Source organism: Spermophilus citellus (assembly GCF_964194105.1).
Source record: "Spermophilus citellus genome assembly, chromosome: 3".
NCBI classification, from domain to species: Eukaryota; Metazoa; Chordata; class Mammalia; order Rodentia; family Sciuridae; genus Spermophilus; species Spermophilus citellus.
Genome location: NC_138184.1, coordinates 132,836,564 through 132,854,159, shown reverse-complemented (window position 1 = coordinate 132,854,159; position 17,596 = coordinate 132,836,564). Strand labels below are relative to the sequence as shown.

Genomic DNA, 17,596 nt, shown 5'->3' with positions numbered 1-17,596 from the left:
TAAAATAAAGGTCCAAAATCAGAAACTAAGCACCAACATGGTACCACAGATGGCAAACTCCAAACCGTAAAACTTTGTTTAATTATTAAATTATTTATTAAAAATGTTATAAAATTACCTTCAAGTGATGCATATAAGGCATATATGAAACATAAATGAATTTCACATTTTGGGTTCCATCCCCGATATACCTTATTCTATTCATATAAATATTTCAAATTTTGAAATCCACATATTTTTTGTCCCTAGTATTTCAAGTAAGAGTTACTTAAAACCTGTATGTGATTTTGGTACAGGTGTTAAAAGATAATAGGAATATGTATAATATGAGCATGAATTTGAATCCTTGTTTCTTTTTGTACTTTGTGTTTTCCTTATCTGGAAAAGTAGAGCAATAATACCGACCCAATAGGTTTGTTGTGGTTTTTCAGTTTAATAATACATGTGAAGCACTTCACCCTGAATGTGACATTTAGCATAAATAAGCTATTATTATAGTTGGTGCTAGGTTGATGATGAGGACAGGACTAGATAACTAAGTAGGTTTTTTTTGGGGGGGGGGAGAAAGGATGGAGGTTTGAAAAAAAATGAATATTTTAGTTCACTAGTATAATTTATTTCTTCTCCTCCTCCTCCTCCTCCTCCTCGTCTTCCTCTTCTTCCTCCTCCTCCTCCTCTTCCTCCTCCTCCTCCTCCTCCTCCTCTTTTCCCCCCCTCTTTTTTTTTTTTTTTTTTCCTGGTACCAGGGATTTAGCCCAGGGGCACTTAACTACTGAGCCACATCCCCAGACCCCGCGCCTTCCCCCTTTAATTTTTTTTAATTTTGAAATGGATCTCATTAAGTTGCTTAGTGCCTTGCTAAGTTGCTGTAGTATAATTTTATTATGTGGAGATCACATATCTGCAATGGTATTTATCCAGAAATCATCAAAAATAAATTTAAAAAACTTTTTGAGAGTTTGGGAACATCTCCATTTTCTTCAGTGGTTCTGGGAATTGAACCCAGGGATGCTCTACAATAGAGCTGTCTCCAGTCTTTTTTCTTTTTCTTTTGAAATAGGGTCTTCTAAGTGCTTAGGCTAGCCTTGAACTTGTGACCCTCTTGTTTCTACTTCCCAAGTTGCTGGGATAACAGTCATGACACTGCACTGGACTCAGTCTGTATTAGTAGTAAAAGTTTTCAAGAAACATGAAAAACTTCAGTCACATCTGATTAGCTGTGAGTGATTGATTAACCTGTTAAAAGGAGAAAATTGAGACACAGATTGTGATCACAGGCATGGAAAGGAAGTCAGATGAGTAAAAGTCTGGATCAGGCAATAAGAGAAACATAAATAACAAGCAGTTATGTGGGTTAGAAATGGAGAATACAAGAGAAAGCTAAGGAGCAGATGCTCTAATAAGACAGAATTCTGCAGGTAAACTGTACATTGGGAGAAAGCAGGTGGTGAGTGATGGAAGTGGCAGAGTACCATTTAGGGAATGTAATTTTTTTTAAAAAATATTTTTTTGGTTGTTGATGGACCTGTATTTTATTTATTTATTTATATGTGGTACTGAGAATCGAACCCAGTGCCTCATACATGCTAGGCAAGTGCTTTACCACTGAGCTACAACCCCAGCGGGGCATGTAATTTAAAAAGAGCTACTGGGCTGGGGTTGTGACTCAGTGGTAAAGCACTCACCTAGTGTGGGTAAGGCAGTGGATTTGGTCCTCAGCACCACATAAAAATAAACAAAGTAAAGGCATTGGGTCCACTTACAACTAAAAAATAAATAAATAAATAAATAAAAATAAATAAAGAGTTATCACCTTGCTGTACAGTTTTTGAACCTTCTTAAGAGGAAGCAAATAATTAGCCACTATTTCTTTATGGTGAAAAGAGGGACAGGACAGTCAGGCTTAGGCAATTGTTTTACTTTTGCCTCTTAGCAGTAGTGTGATGAGTAAGTTCTTCACTTTCTTTGAGCCTTGTGTGTTACAAGGAGATAATTACGTGTTTCAGCTTTTTCTAAGTATTAAAGTATTGAAAGTATTTTATATGTGACAACATATGAAACTTCTTAAATAGTTTAGCATTTTTTATTTATGCTTAACATTAGAGTCAGCCCATATTTTGGAATATTTCTCTTAGAATATAACATGTCATAGGAGAGACTTTATATAATAGTTGAGCCATTATGCAGTCCACATAAGACAGCAACCCCCTTCCTTTCTTGTCACATGTTATAGGTTGAGAGGTTTTGTGCCAGGTATCATATCTTTTTTTTTTTTTAAGTATTTTTTATACCTTTATTTTGTTTTACTTTTTTTTTTTTTTTAATGTGGTACTGGGAATCGAACCCAGTGCCTCACGTGTGCTAGGCAATTTCTCTGTCACTAAGCCACAACCCCAGACCCCAGGTGTCATTCTTGAGGAGTTGAAGATAAATATAAACTGTGACATAACTGTTCTTTTATACAGGCATAGTTCATATTAGGTTTACCATAAGAGGATGTAAACAAGCAATAAGAAAAAACTAAATGAAAGAAAAAAAGCCTCACTGTAAAAAATGTAACTTAAATGGGATTTTTTTTTTTTTTTTTACCTTTCAAAAAGGTAAAAACCCTTTTTTAAATGTAGTGATTTAACATTTGGTTTAGTAAACACTGGAAATATAGAAATAAAAATCATAAGTAAGTAGAAGGGGAACATATGCATATGTAGAATGTAGGAGATACAAATACTGTAGTGTACCTGAAGAGTCATGGGTCTTTCCATCTTTCAGTTACTTTCCAATTTTTTTTGGTGTATAACAAGCATACACATTATTTATACTTTAATGTTTATGAAATTGAGGGCCACTTTGACATTGTGCTAAATAGACACCTTTTTATACCATTATATAGCAATTTAGAAAGAGAGCTGGGGATGTAGCTCAGTGATAAAGAGTGCTTGTTTTGAGTGCAAGGCTGTGGGTTCATTCCTTTCTACCAAAAAAAAAAAAAAGAATATTGTAGTTCTGTAACTTGGATGTCTTTTATTAACTTTTCCCTTGTAAATGTATTCAGGTTATTGATTTTTAAAAATTTTTTTAATTTTTATTTTTAAAATTTTTTAAAAATTGTTCTTTTTAGTTATACATGACAGTAGAATGTATTTCGACAAATTATACATTCATGGAGTATAACTTTCCATTCTCTCTTGTTGTATATGATGTGGAGTTACGCTGGTTGTGTACTTATACATGACCATAGGAAAGATTATGTCAGATTCATCCTATTGTCTTTCCTATTCCCTTTTTCCCTATTCCCCCCTGTCCAGTGTGGTGAACCTGTACTTCCCTCATCCCACCCCCTGTTGTGGTCAGCATCTGCATATCAGAGAACTTTAGGCCTTTGGTTTTTTGGGATTGGCTTATTGCATTTAGCATGATAGCCTCCAGTTCCATCCATTTGCAGATGCCATAATGTAACTGTTCTTTATGTCTGAGTAATATTCCATTGTGTATATGTACCACATTTTCTTTATCCATTCATCTATTGAAGGGCCCCTGGTTGGTTCCATAGCTTAGTTATTGTGAATTGAGCTGCTATGAACAATAATGTGACTGTGTCACTATATTATGCTGATTTTAAGTCCTTTGGATATATGGGAGGAGTGGCATAGCTATGTCAAATGGTGGTTTTTGTATCTGTGTTCATCAGGGATATTGGTCTGAAATTTTCTTTCCTTGATGTGTCTGGTTTTGCTATCAGGGTGATACTAACTTCATAGAATGAGTTTGGAAGGGTTCCCTGCTTTTCTATTTTGAGAATAATTTGAGGAGAATTGGTGTTGGTTTTTCTTTGAAGGTCTGGTAGAACTCAGATGAGAACCCATCTGGTTCTGGGCTTTTCTTTCTTGGTAGGCTTTTCATGGCATCTTCAATTTCATTGCTTGAAATTGATCTGTTTTAAATTTTCTATGTTCTTCCAGTTCAATTTGGGTAGGTCATATGTCTCTACCAATTCGTTAGGTTGTTGATTTTTAGCTTCCCCTAACAGTTTTTTACCAAACATCATTCACTGTAAATCTATGTGCGTTTGTTTAGACTTGTATTGCATATATTCCTAAAAGGGAATTGCTAGATTAAATGATAAAGCTTTTTTATGTTAATAGTTATAGCCAAAAATTAATGTAGAAAAGCTTATTCCAGTTGGCATTCTAATAAAAATTTTGTGAGTACCTTGTTTACTGAAAGTCTTATTATTTTTCCATTTTGTCCAACTAATAATACTTTTTTCCATATGTTGAGGTTTCATGTTTTATTATATTTTTGCCATTTCTTTTGTAATTGCCTGTTCCTCTGACATTTTCTGATTTGAGAACTTATAGATCTTAATGTTTCATGTGTCATAGATAACTTTTTCCCTCCCTCCCTCCTTCCTTCCTTCCTTCCTTCCTTCCTTCCTTCCTTCCTTCCTTCCTTCCTTCCTTCCTTCCTTCCCTCTCTCTCTCTCTCTCCCCCCTCCCCCTCTCTCCCCCCCCTCCCCCTCTCCCCCTCTATCCCTCTCTCCCTCTCTCCCTCTCCAGGGATTGAACTCAGGGGCACTTAACCACTGAATCAAATTTCCAGCCCTCTTTGTATTTTATTTTAGAGATAGAGTCTCACTGAATTGCTCAGGGCCTCCCTAAATTGCTGAGTCTGGCTTTGAGCTTGAGATCCTCCTGTCTCAGCCTCCTAAGCTGCTGGAATGGCAGGCATGCACCACTGCACCCAGTTAGTTTTTTCCATTTCTTTTGCCTGTTCTTCAGTTTGGTTTTCTGTGTTCTTTTTATTTTAAGTGTGTCTATTTGGTGGCTTTTTTTTTTTTTTTTTTTTTTGAAGGAAAGTAGTTTGTCTTAAGTTTAGGAAGTCCAGTACACTGGAAATTTACAAGAATGTTTTCCTCAAGAGTTTTTTTTTTTTTTTTTTTTTTTGAAAATAGCATATTTACATTCTTTAAAATATTACAGTGTTGTGCCATCTTTATCCTATATAAAGTTCCCACATCTTCTGAGCTCTCTGTTTCATTGATATTTTTGTATATCTTGGTGCTGTTACTTCAAGAAATAGAACCAATAAGATCTACATTAGTATATGAAGAGATTTATTTTAAGGAATTGGGTCCCATGATTATGGGGGCTGACAAGTATGAAATTTTTAGGACTGGCCAGCAGGCTATAAATTCTGGCAGGAGTTGATGTTGGAGTCTTGAATCTAAAGGCAGTGTTTTTTCCTCTTTGGTATACCTCAATCTTTTTTCTTTTTATCAGTTGATTGGATGAACCCCACCCACATGAAGGAGGGCAATCTTTTGACTTCAAAGTCTACTGATTAAAATAATAATCATACAGGTTGGGCATCTCTTGTCTGAAATGCTTGGAATCAGAATATCCTGGATTTCAGATTTTTTTGGAATATTTGCATATATGTAATTATATCTTGGGAATGGAACCCAGGTCTAAACAAACAAACAAACAAAAAAAACCAAACTTATTTTGCCATGTATACCTGTATGTATAGCCTGAAAGTAATTTTATACTCTATTTTTAGTGCCCCCATGTTTTGACTGTAACATGTCATGTGATGGCAGATGTGGAATTTTCTACTTGTGTTATGTTGGTGTTCAGAAAGCTTCATATTTTTGAGCCTTTTGGATTTTTGGATTAGAAATGCTAAGTCTTCATTAAATGACAAATGACGGCCTTTCACAACATCTGGACTAGTTTTACCCAACCAGCTGGGTATTATCGCCTAGCCAAGTTGGCCTTTTAAAATTAACCATCACACTAAAATAGGATGATTTTATCAAAGTAACAGAAGATCCAACTGAAACTATATAGAAATCTATTAACTTACTAGAGAAACAGTCCAAAGATAGGGCAGCTTTAGAGCTGATTTATGTAGTAACATAAGGATCTATTAAAAGATCCAGGTTCTGCCAGTGTCTGCCTCATTCTCTCTTTTTGAAAGGGCATGTGTTCTAATCTGGTGACAGAGCCTGGCTTCTCATGGTTCTTTGAAATATGAGAAGGCTTTTCTCTGAGGTGCCTTCCTTAATGCCTTATAGACCAAAATGTACTTATGCCTAACATTTTTCTATTTAGAGGTAGTCTTATGTCTCTATGACAGGTGGAAATTGGAAGCCAAATGTGCTGCATCATAAAGTTAATAGTTTAATGGCCATTTTTAATTTAGGATGCAGCAGGTTGTTAATATCCTCTTTTTCAGCATTCTGACTTTTATTTCAGTGTATGAAGTTATTACTTCTGTGCTGCTCTTCCGTTGCTGTGCTTGTGAAGAGTTTAAATTCATTTTACCTGTAGATTTTCAGGCGCCAAACTTCAACTTGTGGATTCTGTGTTCATTTTAGTGTATAATGGGATTGTCTAACAAATGTTATGCATTCATTAGATTTGTTCATTTTTCATATATTTGGGTAATAGAAATTGAATGATTTTTGCACTTTTATGAAGCTTTTGTTATTTGTCTCTGGCTTTAAGTGAGTTTTTATAAAGTGATTTGGAATTTTATATTATGTTAAATCAAATTGAATATAACCAATAAATTTGAACTTGCATGAATTCAGATTCTTTTTATCACTTTGTTATTTCTGCAGTAGTCACTTTACCAAAATTTCCTTTATTGACATTTCCAGGCACCTTTACTGTTATATTTTTAATACCTCATAATGTTCATCCTATATATATATATATATTTTTTTTTTTTAAAGAGAGAGTGAGAGAGGAGAGTGAGAGAGAGAGAGTGAGAGAGAATTTTTAATATTTATTTTTTAGTTCTCGTCGGACACAACATCTTTGTTGGTATGTGGTGCTGGGGATCGAACCCGGGCCGCACGCATGCCAGGCGAGCGCGCTACCGCTTGAGCCACATCCCCAGCCCCATCCTATATATTTTATTGAGTAAGAAAGGCTTGCTACTTCTAAAATGTGGACACTGGTTGCATTTTTCCCAGAGTATAACTGAGGTTGCTCATGCTTCTCACAATACCTCCTATTCTTAGACCAGATCCTGTAATAAATGGTAGCAATTTAATGAACCATTCTTAATTAAGCTAAAGAAAAATTGCTCAAACAATAACAGATGTGCTTTTAAGATGATGGCAGTATGACTATAGATGAAATAAGTTTTAGGTAAAGTTCTAAAAAGCAACATAATTGGGTTGGGGCTGTAACTCAGTGGTAGAGTGCTCACCTTGCATGTAAAGGCACTGAATTTGATCCTCAGCACCACATAAAAATAAATAAATAAAGATATTGTGTCCATCTACAACTAAAAAAAATTTTTTTTTAAAAACATACTGCTATCATGTATAACTAATTAGAACAAAAGAAGAAAAGCAACATAACTGAAAGAAAGATTAGTTCCAAAAATTAAAATATTATAAATAAAGAACTAGAGATCACTTCACAGGATACGTTTTAGAAATAATAATTTTGACTATTTAATCCTTTCAAGATATTTCTCTTAGCCATAGGTAGCTCAAAGAAAATAATGAGAACATTACTAAAGCAGTGACTATGGAAATCAGTATGGAGGTTCCTCAAAAGACTAAGCATAGAACCACCACACGACCCAGTCACACGACTCTTTGGTATTTATTAAAAAGAATTAAGTCAGGGACACATGCATACCCATTTTTATAGCAGACACAGTTCACAACAGCCAAGTCATGGAACCAGCTTAAATGTCAGCATATGAATGGATGAAGAAAATATGGTATAAATACATCATGGAGTTTTATTCAGCCATAAAGAAGAAGGAAGTTAGGTTATTTGTAGGAATATGGATGGAACATGAGAGCATTGTATTAAGGAAAATAAGCCAAACTCAGGAATTCAGGGGACATATGTTTTCTCTTTAACATATGTGGAAACTAGAAAGAAAGAGGAAAAAAAATGGGAGTGGGCTGGGGATGAGGCTCAAGCCGTATAGCGCTCTCCTGGCGTGCGTGCAGCCCGGGTTTGATCCTCAGCACCACATACAAACAAAGATGTTGTGTCCGCCGAAAACTAAAAAATAAATATTAAAAAAATTCTCAAAAAAAAAAAAATGGGAGTGAACATTGTGGGAAACAGAACAGAGACCAAGGGGAGGGAGGAAGAGAGGGAACAGAGAAGTCCAGGGGAATGGAGTTCACAAAATTATTCTGTGTGCATATACAGATATGTCATAATAAATTCCACTGTTAGGCACCAATAAAAATTAATTTAAAAATCAGGGTCAACGTTGTTCAGAAAAGGAATTAGAAACTTTTAATAAATTGATAATATAGTGTTTTATTTGATTTATAGAAACATATAATGCTTACTGTGGGCCAAGCACTATTTTAAGTTTTTTACAAATTTGACTCTCATAATCCTCATAGCCATAGAATAGGGAAGGAAATGAAGTACAGGATAAGTGCAGAATAGTGACTAGAAAGTGGATTGTCATTTCAATTTGTTTGATTTTAATAGGATGTGAAAAATCTAATTATGTATCCTGGTATACTTACAGGAAGGTATATTTGAAACTGAAGTTTTGAGGCCACATACACACCTATGTTCTCACTCCCAGTTGTGGTGCCATTAAATAGATTCCTTGTCTTTAAATTCCTGTTCCACTTTTATTAGTGAGGGTGTTTCCTTATCCGGCTCACTATCCTTGGTGGTCTTGCAGGCCTGAAAGTAGGAATGAAGATTGTGACATGAAGAGCCAAGAGCTTATTAAGTTTTCAAAGTTTGAAGACTGAGGGCCAGAGATTTCTTTGGGCCTCTTTTCAGTATAAACACTTCTTGTTTTGAGATAATTAGTTTTAGGTTGTCAAGATGATCAGACCTTTCTCTTTTGCCATTTTAGGAGTTGATTTATTTATTTTATTACTACTACCACACTTAGCCACAATTTCTTGTAAAATGCAGTTTACGTGTATCTTTTTTATTTGTTTACGACCACTGATACAAGTGAGAAAGGAAAGAGTGTAGGTTCCTGAGAGGTAGGGTTAAGATAATAGAGGAAATATCTTCTTTCTTTCTTTGTCTTAATTTGAACAAAACCAGGGTTAAAGGAGAGTGGAGGGATATCCCAATTCCCCCTTCCATGATATGTATATCTTGGGACTCTTTAAATTGTCTTCCTTAAATTATTTTTAATGCTGAATTTGAGAAGGAAGAGTTCTAATATAACTTACACTTTATTTTTTGATTACGCATTTTTTTTTTTATAAAGTAATGGTATTTGGTTGTAAGGAATGATTTTCTATTTTCCTTGTAGCAAGGAAACTCATACCTCTTGATATTTTGTTCCTCTGTCAAACCTGCCTTAACCTTTGACTTTGGATTGATTACTTTTAAAAATACTAAACTTGCTGGAGGAAAATTATACAATCATGTAGGTTATTTTCTCCTCAGATTTATGGTCTACAAAGCATGGACTTCAGGGCCACTAGATCGTCCTTTTCTTTTGGCAAATCCTCCTCTAGTCTACAAAGCAAAGGTTCCTGTTCAGCTTCTTTCCTCTTTCTCTTAAATAGAAGACATTGCTTCATTTTCTGCAGAGAAAGTCACACTTACCAGGTGAGAACTCACTTTCTCATCTTCTAACTTTACATGCACTTAACTTACTCTGTACCCATTTCACTCTTCTGTCTGAGAGAAAGTAATATTTTTCCTTCCTATTTGAAGATGATTCCTTTTAAAGCCGAGGAACTTTAGTATTTTTACCTGTTGTCCTCTCCTGGTGCTTCTTACTTTCAGCCCTAAACATACTCACATCTCTCCTGTCTTAGAACAAGAAAAACATTTTGTAATTTGAGTCTGCTTGTGAATTGTTACTATCCTTTTCCTTTCCCTTTGTGTCAGGCTTCATGAAAAGAGTAGTTGGGACTTACTGTTTGTACTTTTTCACTTTGTCATTTATTCACTGATTGTTCTGAATTTTCTAACTACTTTATAAAGATAAAAATACTAATAATCTCCTGTCAAACCCAATAATAATTTCTTAGATTTTTTTTTTTTTATTTGATGTGCGCAGCATTATATTTTCTTGCTTCTTGAATCTTCTGGCTTTTCTGAAAGAACTCTTACTCAGATTTGCTTTCTTACTCTTTGGCTATTGCGTCTTAGTCATCTTCTCTGTCTCTCTTTCTCTTTCTCCTTTACCTTATCTTTCATTGTTGGTGTTCCTGAAGGTATGTCCTTGGTGGTCTTTTACCTTCTTCCTAGATACTGTCTTTGCGGTGTAGTTTTTATACTAATGTCTCCATGCCATTACAAGTGCATAGAAATATTTCCAGATCTGAGCTCAGGTTATTGACTAGATACCTCCATGTTCACATTTCAAAAAGGTATCTCAAACTCAGCATGCCTTTCACTTCCATCAAGTCTGCTTGATCTTAGTCCTGCTTTAAATCTCAGCCTAAATACCTCTTCCTGATACCCCAGTCAGATTTTATCTTTTGGAATATCACTGTGTTTTTAAACATATCCAGTTAAAGCATTCTAATATTGTAGTTTTTTATTGACATTTGTTTGCAGTGCTACATTAATAAGGCTCTTGAATTAGTGGCTCTTACTTTATCTTTGCACTTATAAACAATAAATTTGTTGACTACTTTGTTGAAGAAAATAAAATTCCAAAATAAGAGTTTATATGATTCGTAATTTTTTAAATACTTCAGACTAGAATTTGCAAATATAAATATAGAGCCTTTGGCCCACATTGACTGTTTCTGTTCTTATGTCTACTTCCAGCTTTACCAACATATTAGTCTTGAATTAAAGTAGTTAATATACATGTTACTAGAGTGGATAATTGAAAGTTGGTCCTTCACATCTGTTTCTTGAAATAGGGTTCTCCATCATTAGGAATGATATTGCTGAAGAATTTTAAAATGCATTTTTGTAAGCTGTGCAAGTTTTGATTTCCAAATGTTTTGGTCATGTGTCAAATACTATTTTGGAATCAGTAATAAGTGAAAATTAAGTTTCATCTCCCTTAATCTGTACCACTGAATTTATTGTTGTTGTTGCTGCTGCTGCTGATGATGATGATGATTCATGTAGTTTCTCCCTCTTTCCAATACTTGGAGAAGCAAATCAATAAAAGCTTTTATTCTCTTGATTTTAAAATCAGTTCTGCTAACGGGTTGTATTAATCAGCTTTTTGCCTCTGTGACCAAAATATTTGATGAGAACAACTTAGAAGACGAAAGTTTATTTTGGACTTAGGGCTTCAGAGGTTCAGTCGGTGATTGGCTGACTCCATTGCTTTGGGCCTGAGGTGAGGCAGAACATCATGGCTGAAGGGCATGGCATGGAAGAGCAGATCAGCTTATGGAAGCCACTAAGCAGAGAAAGAGTGGGGCCAGAGACAAGATATAGTCTAAGGGCATGTCCAGAGTGGCCAGCTTTTCCAGCCAAATCCCACCTGCCTACAGTAACCACCCAGTAGTCTATTTAAATTATTATTGACATTGATTAATCTACTGGTTATAGCTCCCATGATCTAGTCATTGACTAAAAGCCCCATCTCTAAACCTTGCTATATTGGGAATCATGCTTTCCAAATAAACTTTTTGGAGGACATTTGTAGAGCCAAGTCCTAACAGGTATTTTTCTATATGAAGAAATTTTTTTGTTGTTAATGTATTTCAAGGTTTATATTCTTAATGTCTGTATTAATGGAGAAGACTAGTGGGGGTTCATTTGGTTCTATCTGTCCTTTTTGCTCTGATTCTTCTTTACTTGTAGTTATCAGTCACAAAGGTGTCTTCCTTAAGTGCTAAACAGGTGGGGACAGTATTTGGTAGCAGAAGTGGTAATAGCTACCATTTGTTTTCTAGATAACCTCATCTACGTCACTATTAAAACTGAAAGTGAAAGGGTTTTCTTTTGTGGGGAGGCTGTGCTGGGAATCAAAACCAGGGCCTGGAGCATGCTAGGCTAGTATTGCTTTATTTATTTATTTATTTATCTATTTATTTATTTATTTATTTTGAGAGAGAGAGAGAGAGAGAGAGAGAGAGAGAATTTTTTAATATTTATTTTTTAGTTTTTGGCGAACACAACATCTTTGTTTTGTATGTGGTGCTGAGAATCGAACCCGGGCCGCACGCATGCCAGACGAGTGCGCTACTGCTTGAGCCACATCCCCAGCCCCTAGTAGTAGTAGTGCTTTACCACTGAGCTGTATATTCCCAGAATCTCAAGAGAAAGAAATTCTGTATAAAAATACCATTTTAAAATAATTCTATTTTTTTTAACTCTTTCCCCTAAACTATTAGTTACCTTATAAATAGCCATGATTTTTTTTCACTTCATCTAGAAGGATCCCTTTACTTTTTTTTTTTTAGCTTAAAACAGCTGAAACATGCTATTAATAGGGTAAAGGGTAATTAACTAGATTTAATAGACTTTTACTGTGATTGTCTTGTAGTTCAGAGCTTATCGTATTACTTTCTCAGTCTTAACTTTAAAATGAAAATATTGAAAGAAAATTGGGAAATAGAGTGAGTTGTATCTAAAGTGGTAGTTGATATATTTTCTTCAAGATATTTTATTAACTTTGGAAAACAGGCTTTTTCAAATTATTTCTGAATTAATCTGGTTTCTCCTCAGGTTGTTAGTTTATGAGGCAGATGATTCCATATTTTTGGAACTTTCACAGTGCTTTTGAGAACTTTTAAGCACTTTTAAGAACACTGCTAGCTGGGCATGGTGGCATACAACTGTAATCTCAGCTGCTTGGGAGGCTGAAACAAGAGGATCTCAAGTTCAAAGCCAGCCTCAGCAATTTAGTGAGACCCTAAGCAACTCAGTGAGATCCTGTCTCTAAATACAATACAAAAAAGGGCTGGGATGTGGTTCAGTGATTAAGTGTCCCTGAGTTCAATCCCTGGTTACAAAAACAACAAAAACCACTGCTGTTCAGTAAGTATATGATGGTGGTCATGTATGTGTTTATTACATTTTCTAGAAATACCATTAAAATAAATAAAATGACAAGTGAATTTATTTTAACCCCAAATATAAAAAAATTGAAATTCCTTTTTTTGTATTAAATCTTCAAAATCCACGGTGTATTATATACTTAAAACACCTCTCACCTTGCTGTAGCCTTAATTCAAACCGTGTTTGATCAATGCTTTTCAGTTAGACACTGTAGTTTTAAAATGTAGCTTGATATTGGCCCTACTTTGGGGAAGATATTATTCTGCATGTTTGGGACCACCCACTACCAATTTATCCTACTTTATATAACAGCCTTGGGCCTTTTGTTTTTGAATATTTACCTTTCAAAGATTGATGTTAATACCTTTATTTCTGATTAATAATAGTCTGTTGTGTGGATGAACTGAACATTGTTTATCCATTTACCTATTGAAGAATACTTTGGTTGCTTCCACATTTTGACATTTATGAACACAGCTGCTATAATTCATGTACAGGTTTTTGTGTGGGTGTAAATTTTAAATTTCTTTGGGTAAATACCAAGGAGCACAGTTGTTGGTTCCTTTGGTAAGAGTATGTTTAGTTTTGTAAGAAACTGCAAACTGTCTTCCAAATGTGATTGTTACCATTTGGTATCTCATAAGCAACATATCAGAGTTTCTGTTGCTTCATATCTTCATCAGCATTTGATGTTACTGTTTGGGATATTTGCAATTCTAAGATATGCAATACCTTTTAATATGCAATTCTCTGAAGTAATGTGGAGAGTCTTTTAATATGTTTATTTGCCATTTGTATATCTTCTTTGGTGAGGTATCTGTTCAGATCTTTTGCCCATTTTTTATTTGAGCTGTTTTCTTATTGTAAGATTTTAAGAATTCTTCAGGTGTATTGCACACCAGTCTTTATCAGATGTGCATTTTGTGAAGATTTCCTTCTAGTTTCTGACTTGTCTTTCCATTCTCCTAATCGGGCTTTTCAAAGAGAAAAGTTTTAAATTTTAACAATGTACAACTTAATTTTCTCTTTCACATATTTTGATTTTGGTGTTGTATCTAAAATCACCATGAAACCTAAAATCCATAAATTTAAAATTCATTTTAAAATTTTTGTGAAAGGTATAAAAATCTATGTAAAATCATTTTTGTTTGAATACTTATGTCCTCTTGTTTCAGCAGCATTTGCAGAGAAACTATCCTTTCTCCATTGAAATGCCTTTGCTGCTTTGTCGAAGATAAGTTTGACTATTTTTTTTTTAGGGTCTATTTTCATGTTTTCGACTTATCTGTTTTTCACTGCTATCACATTATGTAGATTATGGTAGCTTTATAGTATATCTTAAAGTTGGATAGAGTCAGTTCTCTAAGTTTATTCTCCATCTTTTCTCCAGTATTGTGGTGGTGTTCTCAGTTTTTTTGTTTTGTTTTGTTTTGTTTCTTTGCTACCCATATAAACTTATCTGCAAAATAACTTGCTGGAATTTTAATTTGGAAGAACTGACACTTTGACATTGAGTATTCCTCTCATATACCTGAAATATTTTTCCATTTGTTTATATTTTTTATTTTTTTCCATTAGAATTTTGTAATTTTTCCTTATAGATGTTATACATATATGGTTTTAATTTCAAATTCCATTTCTTCATTGTTGGTGTATAAGGAAGCATCTGTGATTTGGTATCTGCCATTACTTCAGGGACATTTTCTGTCATTGCTTCAGATATTTCTGATGTTTCCTTCTCTCTTCTCTTCTGGTATAACACCTCTTGTAATTATTCATTGTATATTTTGTTCTTTTTTTTTCTTTGAATGTCATTTTGGAAGTTTCTTTTGACATATCTTCAAGCTCATTGACTTTTTAAAAAAATACGTTTTTAGTTGTAGATGGACAAAATACTGTATTCTATTTATTTATATTTATGTGGTGCTGAGGATCAAACCCATTGCCTCACACATACTAGGCAAGTGCTCTACCACTGAGCTACAACCCCAGCCCCAACCTCATTTATTCGTTGGCTAAATGTGGTATGAGTTATGAGTCTGTCAGTGGTGTTCTTTATTTCTGTTACAGTGTTTTTGATTTTGAACATTTCCTTTTGAATATTTGGAGTTTCTGGTTCTCTATTTATGGTAGCCATCTGTTGTTCACTTTTTTTTCCACTAGAACTTTTAGTATAGCTATCATAGTTTTAAAACGTTCTTGTATGTCTGCTATTTTGACCCTTATGCTTACTTTGTTTTTTAAGACTGTTTTAACCTATCTTATAGGTTTTGATTGAAAGCTCTAAATAATATATGAGATTTGAAAGAACCGAGGTAATAGGCCTTTTGTGTAAGGTTTCTTCTGAACAGAGTTAGTAATAATGAAGGTTTTGTCTTGTGTACAATATCTGATATTTTCTTATTCAGTGTTTTCTTATTCTTATTGGTTTTAGGTTTCATTCATTACTATAATGAACTTTGAAGACAGAATCCTCCCGTTCCATGTTTACTGGGAGTTATTTTGCTGTTTTTAATTAGGAATCGATTATGAACTATGATTAGTTACTTACCATGATGTTAAGAATTTTTCTCTTTTCTCAGATAGTTGTAATGCATTTTGTTAGCTTTTCTATTCTTGAATTGATAAATGAAACTTTAACTTGATTATGATATTCTAATATATAGCTTTGGATTCAATTTGTACAAGTTTTAAGGTTTAATCAGTACAGTACAGTTGTATGGCTTATGTGTTTATACTAAGTGCTATTTTATGTTTTGGTTGCACAACCACATTAGTTTTAGAAAATAAAGTTGTAACTTCTATGTTTTCAAGAACTCTAGCTGTATAAACAATTAAATTGTATGTTTATTGAAAGCTGGACTGTCTAAAGTTCATCTGGGACCACTCCCCTTTTTATTAAAAGCAGTTCTTTTAACAACTTTTCAGTTTCTTTTAATGAACTCTACTCTGGGGGGAGAGTTCTACTGAGACAATTTGTCTAAAACATTGAACAATTTATTTTACATTAATCATACTCCTCAGGTATTTTTTATCATAAACTTTCTTTAGGAAAAGGAAACTAGTTTGTGTATTTCCTTTATATTACATTCTTGGAAAAATTTGAATGTGATTAAAGTGATAAAGTAGCACTTTCAAAAATTATTTCCCACCCATCAGCAGTATTTTATTGTTATACATTGTACCTATACAAGAGTTATTGTAAAATTAAAAGTCTTTAATGTAGTAATTATTCTCATTCTTAGGTGCATTTTATCTGGTCTTTGAATATATGGACCATGATCTAATGGGACTGCTGGAATCAGGCTTGGTTCATTTTAATGAAAATCACATAAAGTCATTTATGAGACAGCTCATGGAAGGTCTGGATTATTGTCATAAGAAGAACTTTTTGCATAGAGACATTAAATGTTCAAATATCCTTCTAAATAATAGGTATGTATATGAGTTTGATATATATGTTTAAAGTAAGTGTTATATACTATATACCTTGATTCTGTAAAAAGAGTTTCAGATTAGTTCATTGCTTTAAACTATTTTAATGTAACCAACATTACAGCTTTGGGCTACCTCTAAAGTTGTGTTAGATGTATTTTAATTAAATTCACTTGCAGTATAGTTTGCAATGTACATATAATAATACTTAGTTGCCTTTCTTAAAATATCATGAGTATTCTAATAATTGCTGATAGGCTTTCAGCTTTACATTACAAGTATATTTTTAGAATTTTTTTAAACATTTGTCACAATTAGAAAGTGAACTTTCCTAAAGTTGTGTATGACGCTTATGTTAACTATTTCAGTAACTGTATAACCTGAGCTCTGGTAGTTCTCTTGTAATTGCTACTCTTATAATTGTTGCTGTTAGTTAGTTTAAATGAGGCATGCCTGGTCATGATTTTAATTAATAGAAAATGTTCTGTGTGCTCAACCCCACTGAGAGCTGGAAAATTAAACAAATTTTAAATGATTTGACATTTCTTGAGTATTATCGACTTGAAAAAGTTTTCAAGTCTTATTCCTGAGTAATGAAAATTCTCATTTATTTTCATTGAAGTACACTTTTCTAAATACAAACTGAACATTAACAAAATTACTGTTATACTAATACTATATTATAATAATGATAGTAATAATAGTAACAGAATAATTCTTTGGTACCCATGGGAGATTGGTTTCAGGAACCTCCTCCCCTCTTGACCTAAATCTGTGGATGCTAATGTTCCTTATATAAAATGGCATAGTGTTTGCATATAACTAGTACATTTTCCCATATACTTTAAATCATCTCCAGATTATTTACAATACCTAATGCACAGTAAAAGGTTATGCAAATAGTTGATAATTCTGTATCGTTTAGGGAATAACAACAAGAAAAAGAAGTCTGTATAAGTTTAGTACAGATGCATTTTCCCCAAATATTTTTAATCTGCATTGGTTGAATCTGCAGATTGAGAACCCATAGCTATGGATGGACGCCTCAACTACTATAATAGTAATAGCAGCTGAAACTGTTTAAAGAAAAGTACTGTTTGTCATTGGTTAATTTTTCTATTGCTTGACTTTTCTTGTAAGACATTGGCAGTATTGCAGTGTAATCAAAGTTAATGTGTCTTTTTGATTAGTTCAAGGAATAG

At 33.8% G+C, this 17,596-nt stretch overlaps 1 protein-coding gene across 4 annotated transcripts in view; it reads left to right on the top strand.

The window, feature by feature from the left end:
• Positions 1 to 17,596, top strand: part of CDK13 (cyclin dependent kinase 13) — a 102,646-nt gene that overhangs the window by 46,015 nt on the left and 39,035 nt on the right. For all 4 annotated transcript variants that reach the window (XM_081284956.1, XM_081284954.1, XM_081284955.1 and 1 more), the window contains exon 6: positions 16,205 to 16,394. In XM_081284956.1, the coding sequence (XP_081141082.1) occupies positions 16,205 to 16,394 (190 nt within the window). The remainder of the gene's footprint in view (positions 1 to 16,204; positions 16,395 to 17,596) is intronic.